The sequence below is a fragment of the Scyliorhinus canicula genome, chromosome 18 (assembly GCF_902713615.1).
Source record: "Scyliorhinus canicula chromosome 18, sScyCan1.1, whole genome shotgun sequence".
In the NCBI taxonomy this organism is placed as follows: Eukaryota; Metazoa; Chordata; class Chondrichthyes; order Carcharhiniformes; family Scyliorhinidae; genus Scyliorhinus; species Scyliorhinus canicula.
Window position 1 is genome coordinate 40,123,445 of NC_052163.1, and position 22,014 is coordinate 40,145,458.

General features: G+C 49.0%; 2 protein-coding genes across 3 annotated transcripts in view; one reads left to right on the forward strand and one right to left on the reverse strand.

The window, feature by feature from the left end:
* The window catches only part of chad (chondroadherin), a 30,786-nt gene extending 9,815 nt beyond the window's left edge, over positions 1 to 20,971 (forward strand). Inside the window, exons 2-4 of one of the 2 annotated variants that reach the window (XM_038777266.1) lie at positions 10,300 to 10,463; positions 15,511 to 15,653; positions 18,589 to 20,971. In XM_038777266.1, coding sequence (XP_038633194.1) covers positions 10,300 to 10,463; positions 15,511 to 15,649 — 303 coding nt within the window. In that variant the 3' untranslated portion in view covers positions 15,650 to 15,653; positions 18,589 to 20,971. The remainder of the gene's footprint in view (positions 1 to 10,299; positions 10,464 to 15,510; positions 15,654 to 18,588) is intronic. The other variant, XM_038777265.1, reaches the window with a different exon arrangement.
* The window catches only part of acsf2 (acyl-CoA synthetase family member 2), a 193,431-nt gene that overhangs the window by 83,334 nt on the left and 88,083 nt on the right, over positions 1 to 22,014 (reverse strand). The gene's annotated exons all lie outside the window — the stretch shown is intronic.

A 22,014-nucleotide genomic window follows, 5' to 3' on the forward strand; every position in this document is an offset into this window, starting at 1 on the left:
GCTTCACTAATGTGTCCACTGGGGTCTATAACAAGCACCCCATTGACTGTTGTGTGCTCTGTAAAGAAAGACAACATTCAGACCTGTTTCTCCGTGCAGAGGTGGATATTTGCTGCTGGGCAGAGTCACAGAGTTTATTTGAAGCAGTCGGGGTTTACTAGAGCATGCAAGCATGGAGTTGCTTGTGAATGGAATTAACACAGTTCCAGACCACATTCAGACTGAGTTCAGTACATATACAGAGGGGAAAAAAACACATCCTCCTATTATATTCCATCCATTTTAGTAAGTGGGTACACAGACAAGTATACAAGTAGCAAACTGGGCCACACAAATCTTTGGTATCCTTCCGTCTCGTAGGACAGCACAGTTGGGCAGCACGGTAGCACAAGTGGCTAGCACTGTGGCTTCACAGCGCCAGGGTCCCAGGTTCGATTCCCCGCTAGGTCACTGTCTGTATAGAGTCGCACGTTCTCCCCGTGTGTGCGTGGGTTTCCTCCGGGTGCTCCGGTTTCCTCCCACAGTCCAAAGACGTGCAGGTCAGGTGGATTGGCCACGCTAAATTGCCCTTAGTAGCCAAAAAGGTTAGGAGGGGTCATGGGGTTACGGGGATAGGGTGGAAGTGAGGGCTTAAGTGGGTCGGTGCAGGCCCGATGGGCTGAATGGCCTCCTTCTGCACTGTATGTTCTATGTTCTATGTAGGATGATGGTTTGTGCCATGGTGATCAACTCTGTGTCGAGCATCATTTGGTGTGGCAGGGTGGCCCCACTCCGGCACGGCAGACTCTGCCAGATTTGAGGACAATGGGCCGAGAAAGGGTAGGATTCACCGGCCTCTGTTTTCCCAGGGCCCCTCGTCTCAAGTCAGCTGTGCTTTTCATTTCTGTTCACCCCCTTCAAAGCCCTTCCAAACAGTCAGTCTCCAGGGGTCAAACTGTCAGCAACTGTCTCCCTTTGACAACTCTGACAAAGAGCCATCCAGGCTCGAAACGTTAGCTCCCTTCTCTCTCCACAGATGCTGTCAGACCTGCTGAGATTATCCATTGTTTTCTGTTTTTGTTTCAGATTCCCGGCATCCGCAGTAATCTCCCAGTTGTCAGGTCAATCACATTGAGCAGCCTCAGTGGGCAGTCAACTTTCTCGAGGAGCTTATATAGACCATGGCCGGAATTCTCCGCACCTTTGGGGACTAGGCCCGCGCCGGAGAGGTTGGCGCCACGCCGACTGGTGCCAAAACAGGCGCCAACGGCCTTTGATGCCCGCCGCCTGGTGTCGGGGCTGGCCGAAAGGCCTTCACCGGTTCGCGCATGCGCCGGTGCGGCAGCGGCCGCTGACGTCACCACCGGCGCATGCGCGGTAGGGGGGTTCTCTTCCGCCTCTGCCATGGTGGAGGCCGTGGCGGCGGCGGAAGAAAAAGAGTGCCTATACGGCACAGGCTCACCCGCCGATCGGTTGGCCCCGATCGCGGGCCTGGCCACCGTGGGGGCACCTCCGCGGTCCGATCGCCCCTCGCGCCGCCCCCCCCCCCAGGAGCCAACACGTCTGAATGTTGTCTTTCTTTACAGAGCACACAAGAGTCAATGGGGTGCTTGTTATAGACCCCAGTGGACACACTAGTGAAGCTGCATAGAGCTGGGCTGCGTGTGTTGAGGATGCTGTTCACAGAGTCGTGTCTGGTGATGATCAGATCCAGCTGGTGCCAATGCCCTGATCTTGAATGTCTCCAGAACACCTTGTGACGTGCTAAGTACTGAAAGGTCTTAATTACACAAAGCTTGAGGTAGCAGCAAAGCTCACATAGTCTCATTGATCTTTCCCATGCCTTGATGGCTAAGGAAAGAGGGCTGCAACCCATGGTCTGTACTCACTTCTGCAATGAAATCCCCCAGTAGGTAAAGATAGTCTGATCTCAGGATTTTCCAGGTAGCTGTCTCAAGTTCCTCATAGAACCAGCAGGCCTTCCGCCCCTGTAGTGGAGCATAGATTCCCATGCGGCTAATTGACCCTGTTTGAGTTGGGAGGCAGTTAGAGAGAACGCAGTTTGATTAATTTATGCCGTTGAGTGTAGCAAGATCCTTGCAGCAAAGCCTACACCTCACTTACAGGTTTCCCCTGAACCTGCTAGATAAATTTTGAATGTAATGTCTAACGTTTTTCTTTCAGTGATTCGCTCTTGCTGAGCCTGGTGCTTTGCAGAGACGGAATTGTGATGTTCGGCCTATCAAGTTCCATGTTGATCACATCTGTCTTGCCCACGTCAATGGCCAGCTGCAAGTCAGCCGTGGGTCCTGTGCATATAGGTCAAGCCAAGACCTTTTTGATTTTCTTTGTTGCCTGGTGCAATGGAATCCGTTCACGTGTTGGGCGGAGCCTCTGAGCTCCAAGCACCCATTGAAGCAGATGGACTGAGCACCTTACTAATTGGGGGTCGCCCGACTTGAGATGGGTGGTGGCTGACCAGTGGGCCACAATGGTCCCTCCTGCTGTCCACGTTCACGACACTGACTGACTTGTCTCGTGTAACCTTTGTCTCTACCTTTGTTAATGGTCTGCAGCGGAACTGGAGTGTCCTGTCGAGAGATCAAGCCTGGACAAATTTTATGGAGGCCCTGTGCTGCCCAAATGTCAGGGTCCTCTTTTTGACCCCTCAGTTGAGTCCAAAGGAATACAAAGCACTATATTTGGCATCTGCTTGGCTGTATGAATTGTCAGAAAAATGACCTATTTAGACGTCGATTCACCATTGGGCTCCAATCCAGATGTTTTGTCAGAGTTCTTACTCCCTTAGCTTTAAACACTGCTGAGGCACCCGCAAAGCAATTTGCCAGTTAGCTCAATAATACTAATAACATTAAAGATGCGGGTTCCATCCCAGTTCTGGCCAGGGTTGTCAGTTCTGACGGATATCGTAACAAATTGTTATGCCAATTTTGTGTGTCCGACAGGTCAATGTGATGTGTCTAGTGTGTCGTGAAGAGAGTTAGCATACGTCCTGCTCGTGTGTGCTAGTTTGCTTTTCATTTAGTACTCACACTGCTGGCGAGCAGCAATGTGAAAGAGAAAGCCAAATGTGTGGGCCTCTCCCTGTCAGTACCCAGACACGCTCCGTCCACAAGTGCTCAGCTGTGCCTGTATCATGATGACACACACAAACTGGGTCCTCAATACCGACTCTCTGACAGCGCAGTGCTCCCTCTTTACTGACCTTCTGACAGTACAGCACTTAATCAGTGCTGACCCTCCGACAGTGCAGCACTTCCTCAGTACTGACCCTCTAAAAGTGCAGTGCTCCCTCATTACTGACCCTCCGACAGTGCAGCACTTCCTCAACACTGACCCTCTGAAAGTGCAGTGCTCCTTAAATACTGACCCTCCGACAGTGCAGCACTTCCTCAGTACTGACCCTCTGAAAGTGCAGTGCTCCTTAAATACTGACCCTCCGACAGTGCAGCACTTCCTCAGCACTGACCCTCTGAAAGTGCAGTGCTCCTTAAATACTGACCCTCCGACAGTGCAGCACTTCCTCAGTACTGACCCTCTAAAAGTGCAGTGCTCCCTCATTACTGATCCTCCGACAGTGCAGCACTTCCTCAGTACTGACCCTCTGAAAGTGCAGTGCTCCTTCATTACTGACCCTCCCACAATGCAGCGCTCCCTCATTCCTGGCCCTCTGATGGTGTAGAGCTCACTCAGTACTGACCCTCTGCAAGTGTGTTACTCTCTCAATACAGACTCTGACAGTGCAGTGCTCACTGAATACGACACTGGAAAGTGAGCCTGGATTATGGGCTCAAATTTCTGAAGTGGGAATTTAACCAATGATTCTCTGAATCTGAAGGGAACACATTACCAACTGGTAGTAATTCTGTCATGTTTCTCAAGCTCAGACATCGTGGTCATTATTTAAAAGCAATTAGAAGCCCAGATCATTGGTAATTTTTCCTTATCTCAAGCCATGCCTAAGGAGGTTGATTGTGTACACTGCTGATGATCTGGCAGAAATCGGCCAACGTCAGCAATTTTAAAATTGTTACTGCGCAAAAGGAGGCCATTTGTTCCAATGTGTCTGCACCGGCTGATTTTATTCCTTATTTTCTTCCTCTTGCTCCAACTGTTGTCCTGCTCTGCTCTGGCCCTGTGAAGTTGGTTACCTTCACCCATGACATTAGGTGGGCAATCAGCTCCCAACATTTCACAGATTGCTGGGTCCGGGATTGGGCGGCATTGTAGCACAGTGGTTAGCACTGTTGCTTCACAGCGCCAGGGTTCCAGGTTTGATTCCCGGCTTGAGTCACCGTCTGTGAGGAGTTTGCACATTCTCCCCATATCTGCGTGGGTTTCCTCCGGGTGCTCCGGTTTCCACCCACAAGTCCCGATAGACGTGCTGTTAGGTGAATTGGACATTCTGAATTATCCCTCTGTGTACCCGAGCAGGTGCCGGAATGTGGCGACTAGGAGATTTTCACAGTAACTTTATTGCAGTGTTAATGTAAGCCCACTTGTGACAATAATAAAGATTATTATAACATGGGTCACAGCAACAGCCTGATAATGGACACCCTTCGTAGCTGAGTTAGGGTTTGACCCTGTATCAGCCCCCCTCTGCCATTTCCAGAGATAAGCCACTGTCAAAAGGTTCAAAGATTTGCTATTTGTTGGAGGAATTTAATTAGAGTTCACAATAGGGCAAACCCTCATGACCCTCTACCTTGAACAACATCAGTCATCCAAGATGGAATTCTGGTGGAAATTTCCACTTGTTTAGCTGTGGAAGAAACCACAGGTATCCTGTCCAAACAGCCAACTGCTGCTAACGTGCCTGACACTTCACACCGAAGGGCAAGTTTTATACCTTCGATGCTATAATATAGTCAGTGATCGCAGGCAGCAGCCGCAGCCAAGACTGAAAACAGATGAGAAAATTGTTTTCAAATTTCCAGGTTCAAATTTTGCCAAACTGAAACTTGAAGACAGAAACTCAACATATGCTGAACTTTAATCCATCTACGAGCAGGATGGACCCATGCATATAATTTCATTTTATCTCATTTGTAGATTCTGAGGAACAGTTGTGGTATTCTCAGGTACCTTGTCAACATGGTCAAGTCCAAATCTAAACTGGGTATACTAGTGGACAGTTTAACCAAAGGGGACAATGCGGGTGAATCCTTTCACTCAACATCCACACGTGTTTGAGTAATGGGTCAGAGTTGGTGCCTTGGTTCCTCTTTTCTCCTCTTTCGTTCAGAGGTAGAGACGAAGTGGAGGTCAACGACTGGCCTGGTTCAAATCGGGTCAGTCAGCACAGACGGGAAATAAAGCCGGCAGCGTGCCGGTGATATGCGGATTTTTACCAGCTCTGACCTTTCATCAGAGCCTCATCTGCATAATTAACAACGCTCAAATTAGTGCTTGTTTAGAAACTGTGCTTCATTCTTAATGAACGTACCAAATCGTTTTCTTCCTGCTCCAGCCACTTTCATGGGTAGCCTCGTGGTGATGGCCCTGTACCTGTAAGCCAGGGATCAGAAAGCACCAGAGCAAGTTGTAAAAAGGGATTTGATAAGTCTGGTCATTTGGAACAGGAAATAATAAAAACTACCAAATTGTTCGAAAGAAAACCCTAACTGGTTCACCAATGTTCATCAGGGGAAAGACTATTGCCATTCCTTTAACCGGTCTGACCCACAGGCAAATCATCACCCTGAGAATAACAAACAAGTGGGCAGTAGCACCAATTTAAAATGCTCCAATTATATCACTGGTAACCCTGCCTTCTCCTCATCCTATTACAACCAATGCGATGCTGCTAGGCTCAGTGCCATGGTCTAATTGCACTATGATCATTTGACAGAGGCTGGGATCTCTCCACTACCACAACCCCCGAAGATCTCCATGGCCGCTAAGTACGCCACATAGCTGCACAGGGGCACCAGACAAGGATGCCCACTGTCCCCGCTGCTGTTCGCACTAGCAATCGAACCGCTAGCAATCGCGCTCAGGGCAGCAAAAAATTGGAGGGGGATCCGAAGGGGAGGTAGAGAGCACAGAGTCTCACTCTATGCGGATGATCTGCTCCTCTATATCTCGGACCCACAAAGCAGCATGGACGGAATCATCGCGCTCCTGAAAGAGTTTGGAGCCTTCTCGGGCTACAAACTCAACATGAGCAAAAGTGAGATCTTCCCATTACACCCGCAAGGGGGGGGGGGGGGGCAGCACTAAAGGGGCTGCCGTTCAAACAAGCCCGACATAAATTCCGCTACCTGGGGATCCAAATAGCCCATGACTGGAAAGGGATCCACAAATGGAACCTCACCAGCCTGACGGAGGAAGTTAAAAAGGACCTGCAAAGATGGAACACACTCCCGCTCTCCCTCGCGGGGAGAGTTCAGACGATCAAAATGAACGTACTGCCCAGGTTCCTCTTCCTGTTTAGATCCATTCCGATCTACATCCCCAAGGCCTTTTTCAAAGCGCTGGACAAACTCATCATGGCGTTCGTATGGGGGGGTAAAAATGCTAGGATCCCAAAGAAGGTCTTACAAAAAACAAAAACCAGGGGAGGGTTAGCCCTCCCGAATCTACAATTCTACCACTGGGCAGCAACAGCCGAGCGAGTAAGGGGATGGATCCAGGAGCCAGAAGCTGAGTGGGTGCGTGCGGAGGAGGCCTCCTGCATGGGAACCTCCCTCCGGGCCCTCGCCACGGCAGCACTCCCATCCCCACCCAAAAAACACTCCAGCAGCCCAGTGGTGACAGCCACCCTCCAATCCTGGAACCAACTGCGGCAGCAACTTGGCCTGACCAAAATGTCGAACAGGGCTCCCATCTGCAACAACCATAGGTTCAAACCAGCACTGACCGACGCCACCTTCAAAAGGTGGAGGCAGGACGGGGGGACACTGACAGTCAGGGACCTATACACGGACGACAGGATCGCAACACTGGACGAACTGACAGAGAAATTTCAGCTAGCTGGGGGGAACGAGCTACGGTACCTGCAGCTCAAAAACTTCCTACGAAAGGAGACAAGGACGTACCCACAACCGCCACGACAGACACTACTGGAAGACCTACTGGACGCAAGTATCCTAGAGAAAGGGAACTGTAGTGACATGTATGACCGACTGGTAGATAGGGACGACACCGTACTGGACGCAACAAGGAGGAAATGGGAGGACGACCTGGGGATGGAGATCGGGTGGGGACTCTGGAGCGAAGCACTGCATAGGGTCAACTCCACCTCCACGTGCGCAAGGCTCAGCCTGACGCAACTAAAAGTGGTACATAGAGCCCACTTAACAAGAACCCGTATGAGTAGGTTCTTCCCGGAGGTGGAAGACAGATGTGAACGGTGCCAAAGAGGCCCGGCCAACCACGCCCACATGTTCTGGTCCTGCCCCAGACTCGTGGAGTACTGGACAGCCTTCTTCGAGGTAATGTCCAAAGTGGTGGGAGTGAGGGTGGAGCCATGCCCGATAGTGGCGGTCTTCGGGGTTTCAGAACAGCCAGATCTATTCCTGGGGAGGAGGGCGGATGCCCTTGCCTTTGCCTCCCTGATCGCCCGCCGTAGAATCCTGTTTGGCTGGCGGTCAGCAGCACCGCCCAGAGCTGCGGACTGGCTGTCCGACCTCTCGGAATCTCTCCAAATGGAGAAAATCAAATTTGCCATCCGAGGGTCGGACGACGGCTTCCACAGAACGTGGGAGCCATTCATGCGACTGTTCCGGGACCTATTTGTGGCCAATGTACAAGAGGAAGAATAGTCGGGGGAAGGTAGCGGGAGGGGGGGGGGGGGCTACAGGTTCGTTACGGGGGTTCGATGGCTAGCTAAGGCCCAAAACCAAGCTAAATAAACATGTTGAGGGGGGGAGGGGGGGGGGGGGGGCGCAGTTACTACTACGAAGATGCTTACCTGTAAATATGTGTGTTAATTTTTGCGTGTTTGTTTTTGTTTGTTTTTTTTTTCTCTCTCCTAACAATTTGTAATTTGTTCAATATAAAATACGAAAACTGAATAAAAACATTTATAAAAAAAAAAAGTACGCCACATAGCAACCTAGCAAAGAACAAAAACTCAAGCCCCTTTAATGGGATTCTAAATTGAATTTCTAACCACCAGCTAAGCATTGAGGTTCGTCTTTAATAGTAAATAGAAAATATTGTGAACATTTGAGAAATTCCATTTAGTTCTATTGTGTTTCTAAGCTGACGATGGTTATCAGAACTGGTAGGGCACATCTCAGCGCTCCATCCATTTTGGTGTCCAATAGGCAGCACGGTGGCACAGTGGTTAGCACTGCTGCCCCACAGCTTCAGGAACTCGGGTTCAATTCCAGCCTCGGGTGACTGCCTGTGTGGAGTTTGCACTTTCGCACCGTGTCTGCGTGGGTTTCCCCCGGGTGCTCCAGTTTCCTCCCACATTCCAAAGATGTGCAGGTGAGGAGGATTGGCTATGCTAAATTGCCCCTTAGTGTCCAAAAGATTAGGTGGGGTTACTGGGATAGGGTGGAGGCGTGGGCCTAGGTAGGGGGCTTTTTTCAAAGGTCAGTGCAGACTTAATGGGCCGAATATCCTTCTGCACTGTAGGGATTCTATGAATGGGATAGCAGGAATGGGATAGCAGGAATGACATGGCAGACACAACATAGTGAAGAATTACTTAATGTTAGGAATTCCTATACTTACTAGGTGTCAGTAAATTCCAATTCTATAATCCACTCAAGAGTTCCTGTTAATATATTTTTTAATAAATTTAGAGTATCCAATTCTTTTTTTTCCAAAAAAGGGGCATTTTAGCGTGGCCAATCCACCTACCCTGCATATTTTTGGGTTGTGGGGGTGAGACCCACGCAGACACAGGGAGAATGTGCAAACTCCACACGGACAGTGACCAGGGCCGGAATCTAACCCGGGTCCTCAGCTGACCAGTGCCAACCATTGCGCCACCGTGCTGCCCTGAGTTCCTGTTAATATAATAATTGACTAGATCAAAGTCAAAGAGGACATTTGTGTTGAGAAATAGGCATTTGCAGCCCTGTGTCGTGCTTACCAATGGTCCGCCGCTGCCCACCATTCAATCAACTCCACTTTCCTGCCTTAACCCCCGAACTCTCAATTCCCTTACTGATTTAAAATCTGTCTTTCTCTATTTTGGACATACTTACCAACTCAGCCTCTACAGCTCTCTGCGGGAAATAATTCCACAGATTCACTACCCTCTGAGAGAAGAAATTCCTCCTCAGCTCTGTTATAAACCACTTAGTCTGAGATTATGTCCTGTGGTCCTAGACTGTCCCACAAGGGGAAACAATCTACCCTGTCAAGCCCCTGAGAATCCTATATATCTCAATAAGGTGCCTCTCATTCCTCTAAACTCCAATGAGCCCAGGCACTACCTACTGCACCACTCATCAGAAAATCCCTCCATACCCAGGATCAACCCAGTGGACATTCCCCGGATTGCCACCAATGCCGGTATATTTTTCCTTAGATAAAGGGACCAAAACTGTTTGCAGTATTCCAGATATGGTCGAACTAGTGCCTTGTATAGTTTTAGCAAGTCTTCCCTATTTTTATATTCCATTCCCCTTGAAATAAAGGCGAACATTCCATTTGCCTTCCCTAAACCCTGCTGAACCTGCATGCTAGCTTTTTATGGATGAGGACCCCCAAATGCCTCTGTGGTACAGTTTTCTTCAGTCTTTCTCCATTTAAATAATATTCAGCTCCTTTATTCTTCCTACCAAAGTGCATAACTTACATTTTCATATATTATATTCCATCTGTCAAGTGTTGCAGCAATCTGAGACTGTCACCAGGCAAAGCACTGGTTGGGCCTACAACAACTGTTGGTCACCCACACAACCACCACCCCAACCCTCCCGCTCCCCCACATATGATTTAGGGTATGCAGTGGGTAGATCTTCATCAGCCAGTTCCTCAGCTTAGGTTTTCCATGAGTACTCACCCATGTTGAATCATACACCATGCAACACTAATGCCATTCCCAACGCTATCTTTTTACCTTCAAACACTACAATACCGTCTGACCAATTCTTCACCACTTGAGCATTAATCATTCCAGAAACCTGGTAATCGCTAATATTAGTGTTTGAACGGAAAGCTTGCAAAAGTGAGTGGAGTAGGCAGATTGTCATTTCTCTGTAGATCGCAGCAATTTGAGATTTTAAACTATTCTGTTGCTTTGTTGACTTTGAAACTATATTACACAAGACGCACATTTTAGACGAAGAGGCGGCGTTAAACTAGATCTAGCTGAACCATTGTGTTTAGTTTTCAGATGGAGCGTTCAATGGTGTCACCGCACTCTCAGCCCTCCATTTGAATGACAACAAATTGGAGACTCTGCCTTCGAACCTCATCCTGACCAAAATGAGGAACATGACTCTCTCCAACAATCCCTGGCAGTGCACCTGCTCACTTGCTGCAGTACGAAGGTACAGTATTTACTGAGTCCAGCTGCAAATCACAACGCTCTTTATTTAACATAGAACTGTGCTTTGAGTCAGTAACCAGGGCCGGATTCTCTGAAATCCCGGCCAAGTATTGACGCCGGCGTCAAAACCGGCGCGAGCGACACCGGTGTCAACGGGCCTCCAGGTCCAGTCATATTCCCCTTCCTCGGGGGCTAGCATAGCGCCGAAGTGCTGTGCGCTGCTCCTGCGCCGAAAGCTGGCCCTACGCGGCCTGCGGGGGTCTGCGCATGCGTGCCGCAGCCGTCTCCACGCCAGCCCCCGGGAAACATGGCGGAGCCCAACAGAGGCCCGGCGTGGAGGAACATAGGCACCCCCCGGAAAGACCACGCCCACCGATCGGTTGCCCCCTATCGCGGGCCTGGCCACCGTGGAGGCCCCCACGGAGTTGGCTTCCCCCCACCCCTCCCCCCGCCCCCGCAGCGAGAACTTTGAGGTCCCGCCAGATAGGACCACACGCGAACGACACTGGCGGGACTCGCCGGAAACTCGCCCCATCGAGTGCAGAGAATCGCCAAACGGCCCCCAACCGGCGCCATGGCGACCGCGCCGGCGCGATTGCAACCAATTCTCTGGTCACCAGAGAATCGGCGGCCCGGCATCGTAGCAGTGTGGCGCCCCGGGCGATTCTCTGACACGGCGCGGGTTTGGAGAATCCTGCCCCAGATATTGTATATTTTCATGTTTCCGCCATATTTAATTTCCACCATAAAGGATTGAAGGTGGTCAGATGGTAATTATTGTTTTCCCTAGATGCCTGCTTATAGTGAATCTGATCATCAAAATCCCAACAATAATACCACGTTATCATCCAGACTTTGGGACTCTCAAAGTCTCAGACTCTCTGCGCCCTCTGACCTGTGGTCCTTCCTATTTATGCATTCCCCTAGTTAAGCCTCAATTTGTAAAAACAAAGTAAACCAGTCTGTAAGCCTCTAAGTGGTCACAGTTCCAATTTTCAATCCAATGAGATTGAGCTCAATATTGGAATGATAAATGCTCCAATCAGTCTCTGATTCTACAAGACTTGACCACATCCCCTCTCCACTCTGCCAACTCCCACATCTCTCTGCCGATTGCCACTCTTCCAGTCAGCTACTTCACTGCAGAGTGTTTTGCTTTGCCAATCCATCACCTCCGCGTCCTGCTCATGATAATTACCTTCATGTACCTTTGTGATTATGGAATATGTTTATTTCACCAAGGCAAAATTGAGAGAAATGTTAGCGCTTAAAATGGAAAGAGGTTCTTGAAAAGTACTCATGTCCCCCCCCCACACCCTCATCTGCCCCCCGCCATTGACCACCGGCATGACCTTGCAGTGCTGCCGATGTCCACACCGTGTGGCTCATCCATCTTGTCATTGGGGAAACCACTGCCGATTGTTGCCTTCAGCAGGAGTGGAACATTCCACTGGTGGGAAGGGCTGAGAATCCTGCCCAAGACATTTTGCATAACTGATAGAAAGGATGCATCATTGAGGGTGGTTGGTTAGCACTGCTGCCTCACAGCGCCAGGAGCCTGGTTCAATTCCAGCCTTGGGTGAGTGCGAGGAGTTTGCATGAGTTTGCATGTTCTCCCTGTGTCTGTGTGGGTTTCCACCGGGTGCTCCGGTTTTCTCCCACAGTCCAAAATGTGAAGGTTAGTTGGATTGGCGATTCTGAATTGCCCCATAGTATCCAAACGTTAGGTGGGGTTGCGGGGTTCCGGTGATAGGGCAGAGGAGTGGGTTGGGGTGCTCTTTCAGAGGGTGCGTGCTGGCTCGATGGGCCGAATGACCTCCTTCCGCACCGTAGAGATTTGAGTGAGTATAATAGAGCAAGCCAAGGAATGTAAAACTTAGAAAATTGGTCCCGGACCTCGTTTACATTGAAATGAAAGAAAAAGAGGTGTGAAAGAGAAAGTTTCAAATTAGTTAATTTCAGTGGGATGAACAGAACCTAGCCCCAATCAACACTTTGGAAAAACAAGGCAGACCTGACAAGGGATTTGGCTTTGATATTTGAAATGCAGACTTTGTTCAGTTGGTAGCACACACAACTCTGAATCAGAAGGTCATGGTTTCAAATTCTACTCTAGAATTTGAGCACATATTCTAAACTGACATTCCAGTGAAGTGCTGCGGAAGTGCTGCACGTGTTACCTGGCAAACGCGATCCTAAATCAAAGAACCATTGTCCTCTTGGGTGGTTCCAAGGTGCTATTTTGAAGATCATAGGATTTACTGTCCAATGTTTACCTTTTAATCAACATTATCGACAAACTCATTGATCATTTTCTTGTGCGATTTGTGGAATCATCTTGTGCACACTGACTGTTGTGTTTAAGAACATAAGAACATAAGAACTAGGAGCAGGAGTCGGCCACCTGGCTCCTCGGGCCTGCTCCGCCATTCATGAGATCATGGCTGATCTTTTGTGGACTCAGCTCCACTTTCTGGCCCAAACATCAGAACCTTTAATCCCTTTATTCTTCAAAAAACTATCTATCTTTATCTTAAAAACATTTAATGAAGGAGCCTCAACTGCTTCACTGGGCAAGGAATTCCATAGATTCACAACCCTTTGGGTGAAGAAGTTCCTCCTAAGCTCAGTCCTAAATCTATTTCCCCTTATTTTGAGGCTATTCCCCCTATTTCTGCTTTCACCCGCCAGTGGAAACAACCTGCCCGCGTCTATCCTATCTATTCCCTTCATAATTTTATATGTTTCTATAAGATCCCCCCCGCATCCTTCTAAATTCCAATGAGTACAGTTCCAGTCCTACAAAGCAACTGTTATCACAACAGTACTTCATTCAGAAGGCATCAGATAAGGTGCCTCAGATAGGATCTAAACATGAAGGCACGAGGAACTACAAACCTTTTAGCCTGGTGTCAGTAGTAGGAAAAATGTGATAACTGGACACTTAGAAAATAATGATCTGATGCGTCAGAGTCAACATGGACGCTGAAAAGGAAATCTTGTTTGCTAAACTTGTTGGAGTTATATTTCAAATGTTACTCGTGGCATAGATACCAGTGGATGTGGTATTATTGTGGCTTTCATAAAAAGCTTTCAATAAGGTCCCACACAGGTTAGTAAACAAAATTAGAGAACATGGGATTGGAGATAATATACTGGCATGCATTGAGGATTGGTTAACAGGCAGAAAACAGAGAGCAGGACTAAATGGGCCATTATCAGGTTGGCTGGCTGTGACTAGTGGGGTGCAGGAAGGATCAGTACTTGGGTTCTAGTTGTTCACAATCCACGTCAACGATTTGAATTGGGGAAAAAATGTAGTATTTTCAAGTCTGCAGATGACACAGAACTAGGTGGGGATGTGAGTTGTGAGGATGATGCAAAGAGGCTTCAGGGGGATATCGACAGGCTTAGTGAGTGAGCAATGACAACTGGAATATAATGTGGATAAGTCTGAACTATCCACTTCGGTAGGAGGAACAGAGGTGCAGAGTATTCCTAAATGGCTAGAGATTGGGAAGTGTTGATGTCCAATGTGTTGGTGTCCTTGTTCATGAGTCAATGAAACCAAAAAGCAGGTGAGATAAGCAATTAAGAAGGCAAATGATATGTTGGTCTTTACTGCAAGAAGGTTTGAGTGCAGGCGTAAAGTTGTCTTTCTCCAATTGTACAGTGTCTTGGTTAGACTGCACCTGAGTACTGTTGAACATTTTGTTCCCCTTGCCTAGGAAGGACATACTTGCTGTAAAAGAACTGCAATGGAGGTTCACCAGACTGATTGCTGGAATGGTGGGATTTTCCTTTGAGGAAAGGTTGAGGAGACTGGGCTGAATAGCCTACTCCTGCTCCTATTTCCTAAGGTCCTATATTACAGAAACTATAGTTACCAGGATATAAAAAGACCTGGGCATTGGAAGCAAAGGGTCAGAAAGTTCTTGAAGTTGTAAGATGTGGGTGGTGGTGCGTTCTTTCTTTTTATGTTAAAAAACTTGAACATATGCGCTGTAGGATTGATACCGAGGTTTCCCTAATGAAACCAAAGTACGGAGCTTAGCAAAATGCGAGAAAGATACAGGAACCTGCAAGGGGACACAGAAAGGTCAAAGGAATGGGAAGCTATGTGACAGGTGCATTTTGAGTGAGAACACTTAATTTTGAGGGGTGTAAGGGTCCTTCCCGTTGTTTCCCTTATTCCCCTTTTTTGCTGTTATCATGGATGCTTCATGGACATATGTCTTTCAGTTGAGCAGGAGAAATGGGGATTCAAAAGTTATAAAAGAAAACACTCTGCTAGCTTCGAGCAACAGAACTCAGACATTGTGACACCGGAGAGATGGGGTTGACTCGGTTCGATTGGTTGGCTGGTGGCCAATGAATTGGCCAGAAGGGGAGGCGGTGACATAGTGGTATTGTCACTGGACTAGTAATCCAGAGGCCCAGGTAAAGCTCTGGGGTCCTGGGTTCGAATCCCACCATAGTCGATGTGAAATTCGAATTCAATACAAATCTGGAATTAAAGGTCTGATTGCCGATTGTCATAAAAAACCACCTCTTTCAGTGATGTCCTTCAGGGAAGGAAATCTGCCGTCCTCACCCAGTCTGGCCTACATGTGACTCCCGGCCTACATAGTGATGTGATTGCCTCTTAACTGAATGTCCTCTTAAGGGAATGTTTCACTCAAAGGACACTTTAGAGGCAGGCAATATATCCCCATTTAAAAGGACAGGGAAATGTGGCAAGAAAGTGTTCCAGTGGAAGAGCTAGTATGTGTAGAGGCATTATGGGTGAATGGCCTTCTTTTGTCCAACTTCTCCAATTTTATGTTCTTTTACTTCACATGGACATCTGTTTCATTATATGTGCTGACAACTATAGATCTGTACCTTAATGTGATCGATTACCCCCACACTATATCTTCATTCATACACCATGATCTTCCCATGGCATATAAGGCTCATCCTTTTATCATCTTTTCTTAGTCCACTGTCATTTTGTAAGAGAACAAGTTATGGATAATGATTTGCTGCTCCCTGTATTCTACGTACAGATGGATGGACACCAGCAGGAATCGCCCAGATGGAGTCTGTGCTTCTCCAAGCCAATATCGCGCTCAGCAGATCCGGGAAACCTCTGCCTTCAGAACTTGCCCAAGACGCGCAAAACGCAACAGAAAGAACACACTCTGAGCAGGTACGTGAGAGACTGGCTCCTCACCAATAGAATGGATGCTTTGTAACTGAACTATTCGGCATCGACTCCACATTCATTGCAAGTTACTTAATCTCAGGTGGGATGGTGGACCAGATACTGTAACTGGAGTTGGAAAGTTAGCCAGAGGCCCGGCTGGGATCAGCACCCAAGGGGACCCATGCTTGGAAAGTGCAGGTGTGACATCAGAGGGAAGTAATGTCCTTTTGTGTGTCATCCGTGGCTCAATTGGTAGCACTCTTGCCTCTGAATCAGAGGGTTGAGAGTTCAGGCCCCACTCCAGGACAACAATCTATCCCTGCAGTGCAACATTGAGGGAGCTTTTCAGGTGAGGCATTAAATTGAGGCTCTATCTGGCGGATGTGAAAGATCCCATGGCTCTATTTCAAAGAAGAACAGGGGAGTTTTCCCTAGTGTCCTGATTAATATTTATCCCGCAATTAATATCACATCACTGTTTGTGGGGGCTTGCTGTGCCCAAGCTAGCTGCTGCATTTCCTAGATTACAACAATAATTGCATTTCAAAAGTACTCACTTGGCTCTAAAAGCCACAATGAGGCATCTGGCGGACATGAAAAGAGTAATATAAATGCAAGTCTTTTTTTCTTGGAGTGCTTATTCCAAACAGCTTGAGGTTTCCATCCATTCATGGTGATAGAAGGGAAATACTGAGCCACCTGCTGTTGTATTTGCAATACTGCATTTCCATAGTACCCAGCCCTGGCTGTTGGGTACTGAAGAGGTAAATCTGCAGCTGCCTGGACACTGGATCTGCCTGGGTGGGGATGTGTCTGTCTGGGTGGGGATGTGTCTGTCTGGGTGGGGATGGGTCAGGCTGGGTGGGGGATGGGTCAGGCTGGGTGGGGGATGGGTCAGGCTGGGTGGGGGATGGGTCAGGCTGGGTGGGGGATGTGTCTGTCTGGGTGGGGATGTGTCTGTCTGGGTGGGGATGGGTCAGTCTGGGTGGGGATGTGTCTGTCTGGGTGGGGATGTGTCTGTCTGGGTGGGGATGGTTCAGTCTGGGTGGGGATGGGTCAGTCTGGGTGGGGATGGGTCAGACTGGGTGGGGGATGGGTCAGGCTGGGTGGGGGATGGGCAGGCTGGGTGGGGGATAGGTCAGGCTGGGTGGGGGATGGGCAGGCTGGGTGGGGGATGGGTCAGCCTGGGTGGGGGTGGGTCAGCCTGGGTGGGGGATGGGTCAGCCTGGGTGGGGGATGGGTCAGCCTGGGTGGGGGATGGGTCAGGCTGGGTGGGGGATGGGCAGGCTGGGTGGGGGATGGGTCAGCCTGGGTGGGGGATGGGTCAGGCTGGGTGGGGGATGGGTCAGCCTGGGTGGGGGATGGGTCAGCCTGGGTGGGGGATGGGTCAGGCTGGGTGGGGGATGGGTCAGGCTGAGTGGGGGATGGGTCAGGCTGGGTGGGGGATGGGTCAGGCTGGGTGGGGATGGGTCAGTCTGGGTGGGGATGGGTCAGCCTGGGTGGGGGATGGGTCAGGCTGGGTGGGGGATGGGTCAGGCTGGGTGGGGGATGGGTCAGGCTGGGTGGGGGATGGGTCAGGCTGGGTGGGGGATGGGTCAGGCTGGGTGGGGGATGGGTCAGGCTGGGTGGGGGATGGGTCAGCCTGGGTGGGGAATGGGTCAGCCTGGGTGGGGGATGGGTCAGGCTGGGTGGGGATGGGTCAGGCTGGGTAGGGATGGGTCAGGCTGGGTGGAGGATGGATCAGGCTGGGTGGGGGATGGGTCAGGCTGGGTGGGGGATGGGTCAGGCTTGGTGGGGGATGGGTCAGGCTGGGTGGAGGATGGGTCAGCCTGGGTGGGGATGGGTCAGCCTGGGTGGGGATGGGTCAGTTTGGGTGGGGATGGGTCAGTTTGGGTGGGGATGGGTCAGCCTGGGTGGGGATGGATCAGCCTGGGTGGGGGATGGGTCAGGCTGGGTGGGGGATGGGTCAGGCTGGGTGGGGGATAGGTCTGTCTGGGTGGGGATGGGTCAGGCTGGGTGGGGATGGGTCAGGCTGGGTGGGGGATGGGTCAGGCTGGGTGGGGATGGGTCAGTCTGGGTGGGGATGGGTCTGTCTGGGTGGGGGATGGGTCAGGCTGCGTGGGGGATGGGTCAGGCTGCGTGGGGGATGGGTCAGGCTGCGTGGGGGATAGGTCAGGCTGGGTGGGGGATGGGTCAGGCTGGGTGGGGATGGGTCAGTCTGGGTGGGGATGGGTCAGTCTGGGTGGGGGATGGGTCAGGCTGCGTGGGGGATGGGTCTGTCTGGGTGGGGGATGGGTCAGGCTGCGTGGGGGATAGGTCAGGCTGGGTGGGGGATGGGTCAGGCTGTGCTGTCATATTCTCTGCAGCCAATAGCTTGCTAAACATAACCATCTAGGCTGATGGTTGCAGAATTATCAACTGGACACGGTTCTGGAGGGTTGTTCATGGCTTGAGAATGCTGTACCCACAGCAACAATTCTATAAATTTAGCTTGTATTCCTTTGAGTTTCGAAACTTCCGGAGTAATCTAGACAATACAAGGATTTGATAGGATAGATATAGAGATACTATTTTCTCTTGTGGATGCAATCCAGAACAAAGGGTCATAATCTTAACAAAAGAGGTGGACTATTCGGGAATGAAATCGGGAAGCATATCTTCGCATAAATTTGGAACTCTCCTCTCCAGAGGCTATAGATGCTGAGGGGGCAAGTGGGGCAATCAAGACGGCGATCAATACATTTCTGTTGGGTCAGGATGGAGCTAAGGTGATTAAACTTGTTTAAGTTACAAAGGCACCCGTGATCTAATTGAATGGTGGGTCAGGCTCGAGGGGCTGAATGGCCTACTGCTGTTCCTTTATGAGTGTAAACGGGTCACTAAGTAATTGAGCTTCTTCCTCCAGGCGTTGGCTCTCTGACAAGCTGTGTTTTTCCAGCAGGTGATGGGAATGTCTGTCCTGGAGACTGACTCCTCGTTTGGCAATGCCACCTGTTGACTCCTCACAGCCACTTCCCCGCGCACACAGGAGGAATTTCTCAGTCACTCTCCACGGCAATCGTGAATCAGCTACAAATTCCTCATAGCTTTGAAGAGCGCGTAATGGAATGCAGCTTCCGCACGGCGATACCTCTTCACAGTCCAAGTGTGTGCACTCAAAAATCTCAGCGCTTAGAAACAGCAAAAGGAAATCGAGTAGTTTAAACAAAAAAGGGGCGAACATGCTTCAAACTAGAAGCATCTCTTCAAGTAGATGTAAACAGGCTTTGTCAAGATTAATGTACTGATATATATATATATATATTCACATGTATTTATGTACTCATATAGGTCATTTCTTGGGATTAGATACTCTGTTGGAGACTCTTCCTTCTTCCCCTTCCTCATCCCTCTCTGTGCCAGTTCATGCTACCCCCTCCTCCTCCATTGAAGCATTTGTTTGGGAAAGGCATGTGCATTGGGCCCAATGGTTCGGATTCCAAAATTTCATCTGATAAATGCATTTGACTGCCTCTTGAAACTGTTGAATAGTCTGTTCCCAGTGCCTGTTCTTCCAAATTATTCTGCAAATTACTGTCTGAGGTGAGATAGATATGCCTAACTTCCCCCCTCATTCCCATTCTCATGTCTCAAGTTGCATATGATTATAGACAACACCATAATCTCTTGTTAGCTGGCACCCACAACTGAGATTAGATTCAGTCTGTGTCCATGATATTTACAAAGGTACTAAATATCATGGGTAAGGAAACAAGGGCTTTTGGGTTGCCTGCACTAATGCACCAGCAACACTGCAACATTATATTTACCCCCAAAGTTGGGTAGACTCTGGTTGAAGCATTTATGCACTAGCACATCTGCCTATCCTGTCAAGAATGAATCCATACAAGATAGACCAACTGCACAAAACTGCCTTTAGTTGGCAATGTCACTCAGATAGTCCCAGGAAGACTAGACAGTGTTGGAAATGGAAACGTTTTACTCTGCAATAAGACCAGATGGGGGTCATACCTCAATCCTAGCACTGGGATCCATTGCTCAGTATGAACGTCCTTGTCCTGATGATCACAAAGTCCATCATTGTACTTGCTTAACATTCTTTTTTATGGAGTGACACACTGATTAGGTAGCTCGGTGGGTAATTGGAGATTAGTGCAATAATGCATTTGCAGGGCAGGATCTGATCAAAACCTCACCGCAAGTCAAAATCAAGTCTGGTCAAAATGTGTCTACTCCAACTGTGGAGTTCTCAAAACGTCCAGCCTAACGTCTGTCCGGTTTGCACCGGCTGATTCCAAACCCTCTGTAACACTAGTGACAAAAGGGGCGGAAGCCCTCAGCAGATTCCCAGCATTGCGCTGAAAGGTTTTGTTATTCCAGCATAACAAGAACTTCAGAGAGATCAATGAGTGCGTGCCAGACACTGGGAGTTAACAGAACATTGTACTCAACACCTTTAAACAACCTGCAGTCCCCATACCCTGACTGGACAATCTTAATGTATCTATCTGCAGGTTTATAACTTAATGAATTAAATTCATCAGTTCATTTAGTGCACCCATAAGCACATCACAAGTTGTGAGCTCACTCTGCATTTACTTCGAAGAAGGAAATCCATGAGAGTGAGCATTCTGGGTTAGGTCCTCACTCCGTTCCCCAGCAATGTACAGTCTCAATGTCCAACCTCGAGACTTTGGCCTCCAGTAAAGCATCCTTTGGAGCACAGGCAACATTCCCTTTTTATATTTCTTATTCAAAATAAATAATCCTTATTGTCACAAGTAGGCTTACATTAACACTGCAATTATGTGACTGTGGAAAAACCCCTAATCGCCACATTCCGGTGCCTATTGGACGACGTGTCCTGTTTGGAAATTGTGTTTTGGGAGATTTAGAAAGAGTTGTTGCCTCATTGTGGACTAACTCTAAATCAAAACATTGAAAGCAACTTATGACTTCAGGCCAACAAGAAGAGATTTATACACCTTACTCTGCAGGATTGACAGGAGGATGTGCTCAGTCCAGCCTATTACATTCACCATTAATTACATCAGTTGTCTCATCAGCAAACTCTACAAATGTGCCATTTATGGATCTCAGATACCCCATTTCGCTTTTCCCCTTTGCCCATTGACTTCGTACTGATGGACCTTGTACCTAGGCAAATTTACATGAACTCAAAAGAAAAAAGATTCATTGCAGGATAACAGTACAACAGAGAAAGGCCCTAAGTTGTTTCTGTGTGTCTTCAAAGTGAAAGGCAAAGTGTGCCACCCAAAATATACAGCAGACCTCCCAAGCCCACACTGACCACCAACTGGAAGAACAAGGACAGCAGACACATGCATCATCTGCAAATTCCTCTCCAAAACACACAGCATGCTGCCTTGGAACTTCCTCACCGTTCTATCACGGTTGCTGGATCAAAATCCTGGAACTCCTTTTCTAACAGCACTCAAGATGTGCCTGTGCCACATGGACTGCAGCAGTTCAAGGGTGGCTCAGCACCATCTTTAAAGGGCAATTAGGGAGGGTGATGCACGTTTGCTTTGCCATGATGCTCACATCCCAGGGATGAAGAAAAATGCGACAAGGCAACACTGAACACCAATTCACTGCCTCCAATTTTATTTCATACAAATCCTTCAGTTGAGATGGGTCAAAAATCTGCATTGTAATTTAAAGGGTGGCACAGTGGCAGAATGGTTAGCACCACTGCCTCACAGTGCCAGGGACTGGGTTTGATTCCAACCTTGGGTGACTGTGTGGAGTTTGCACGTTCTCCCCGTGTCTGTGTGGGTTTCCTCCGGGTGCTCCGGTTTCCTCCCACAGTCCAAAGATGTGCAGGTTGGGTGGGTTGGCCACGCTAAATTGCCGTGAAATGACCAATTATGTGCGGCTTAGGTGGGTTGGCCATAATCAATGCACGGTGTTACGGGGATAAGGTGGGGATTGGGCCTTAGGTAGGGTGCTCTTTTGGAGGGTTGGTGCAGACTAAATGGCCTCCTTCTGCAATTTCGGGATGCTATGGATTTTAAGCCTGTCCCAGTTATCTCTAATATTGCTTACTCTCTTACCTAGCTCAGAGGCACGCTGGAGAAAGGAAATCCAGGTAGCCATAAGCCAAATTCATGAGCACACAGAGCCTTTAATGAGCTCACTAGCTAGGGTAGTGCAGTGGTTAGCACTGCTGCCTAATGGCGCCGAGGACCCGGGTTCGATCCCAGCCCCGGGTCACTGTCCGTGTGGAGTTTACACATTCTCCCCATGTCTGCGTGGGTCTCACCCCCCACAACCCAAAGATGTGCAGAATAGGTGTATTGGCCATGCTAAATTGCCCCCTAATTGGGAACGAATAGAGTTG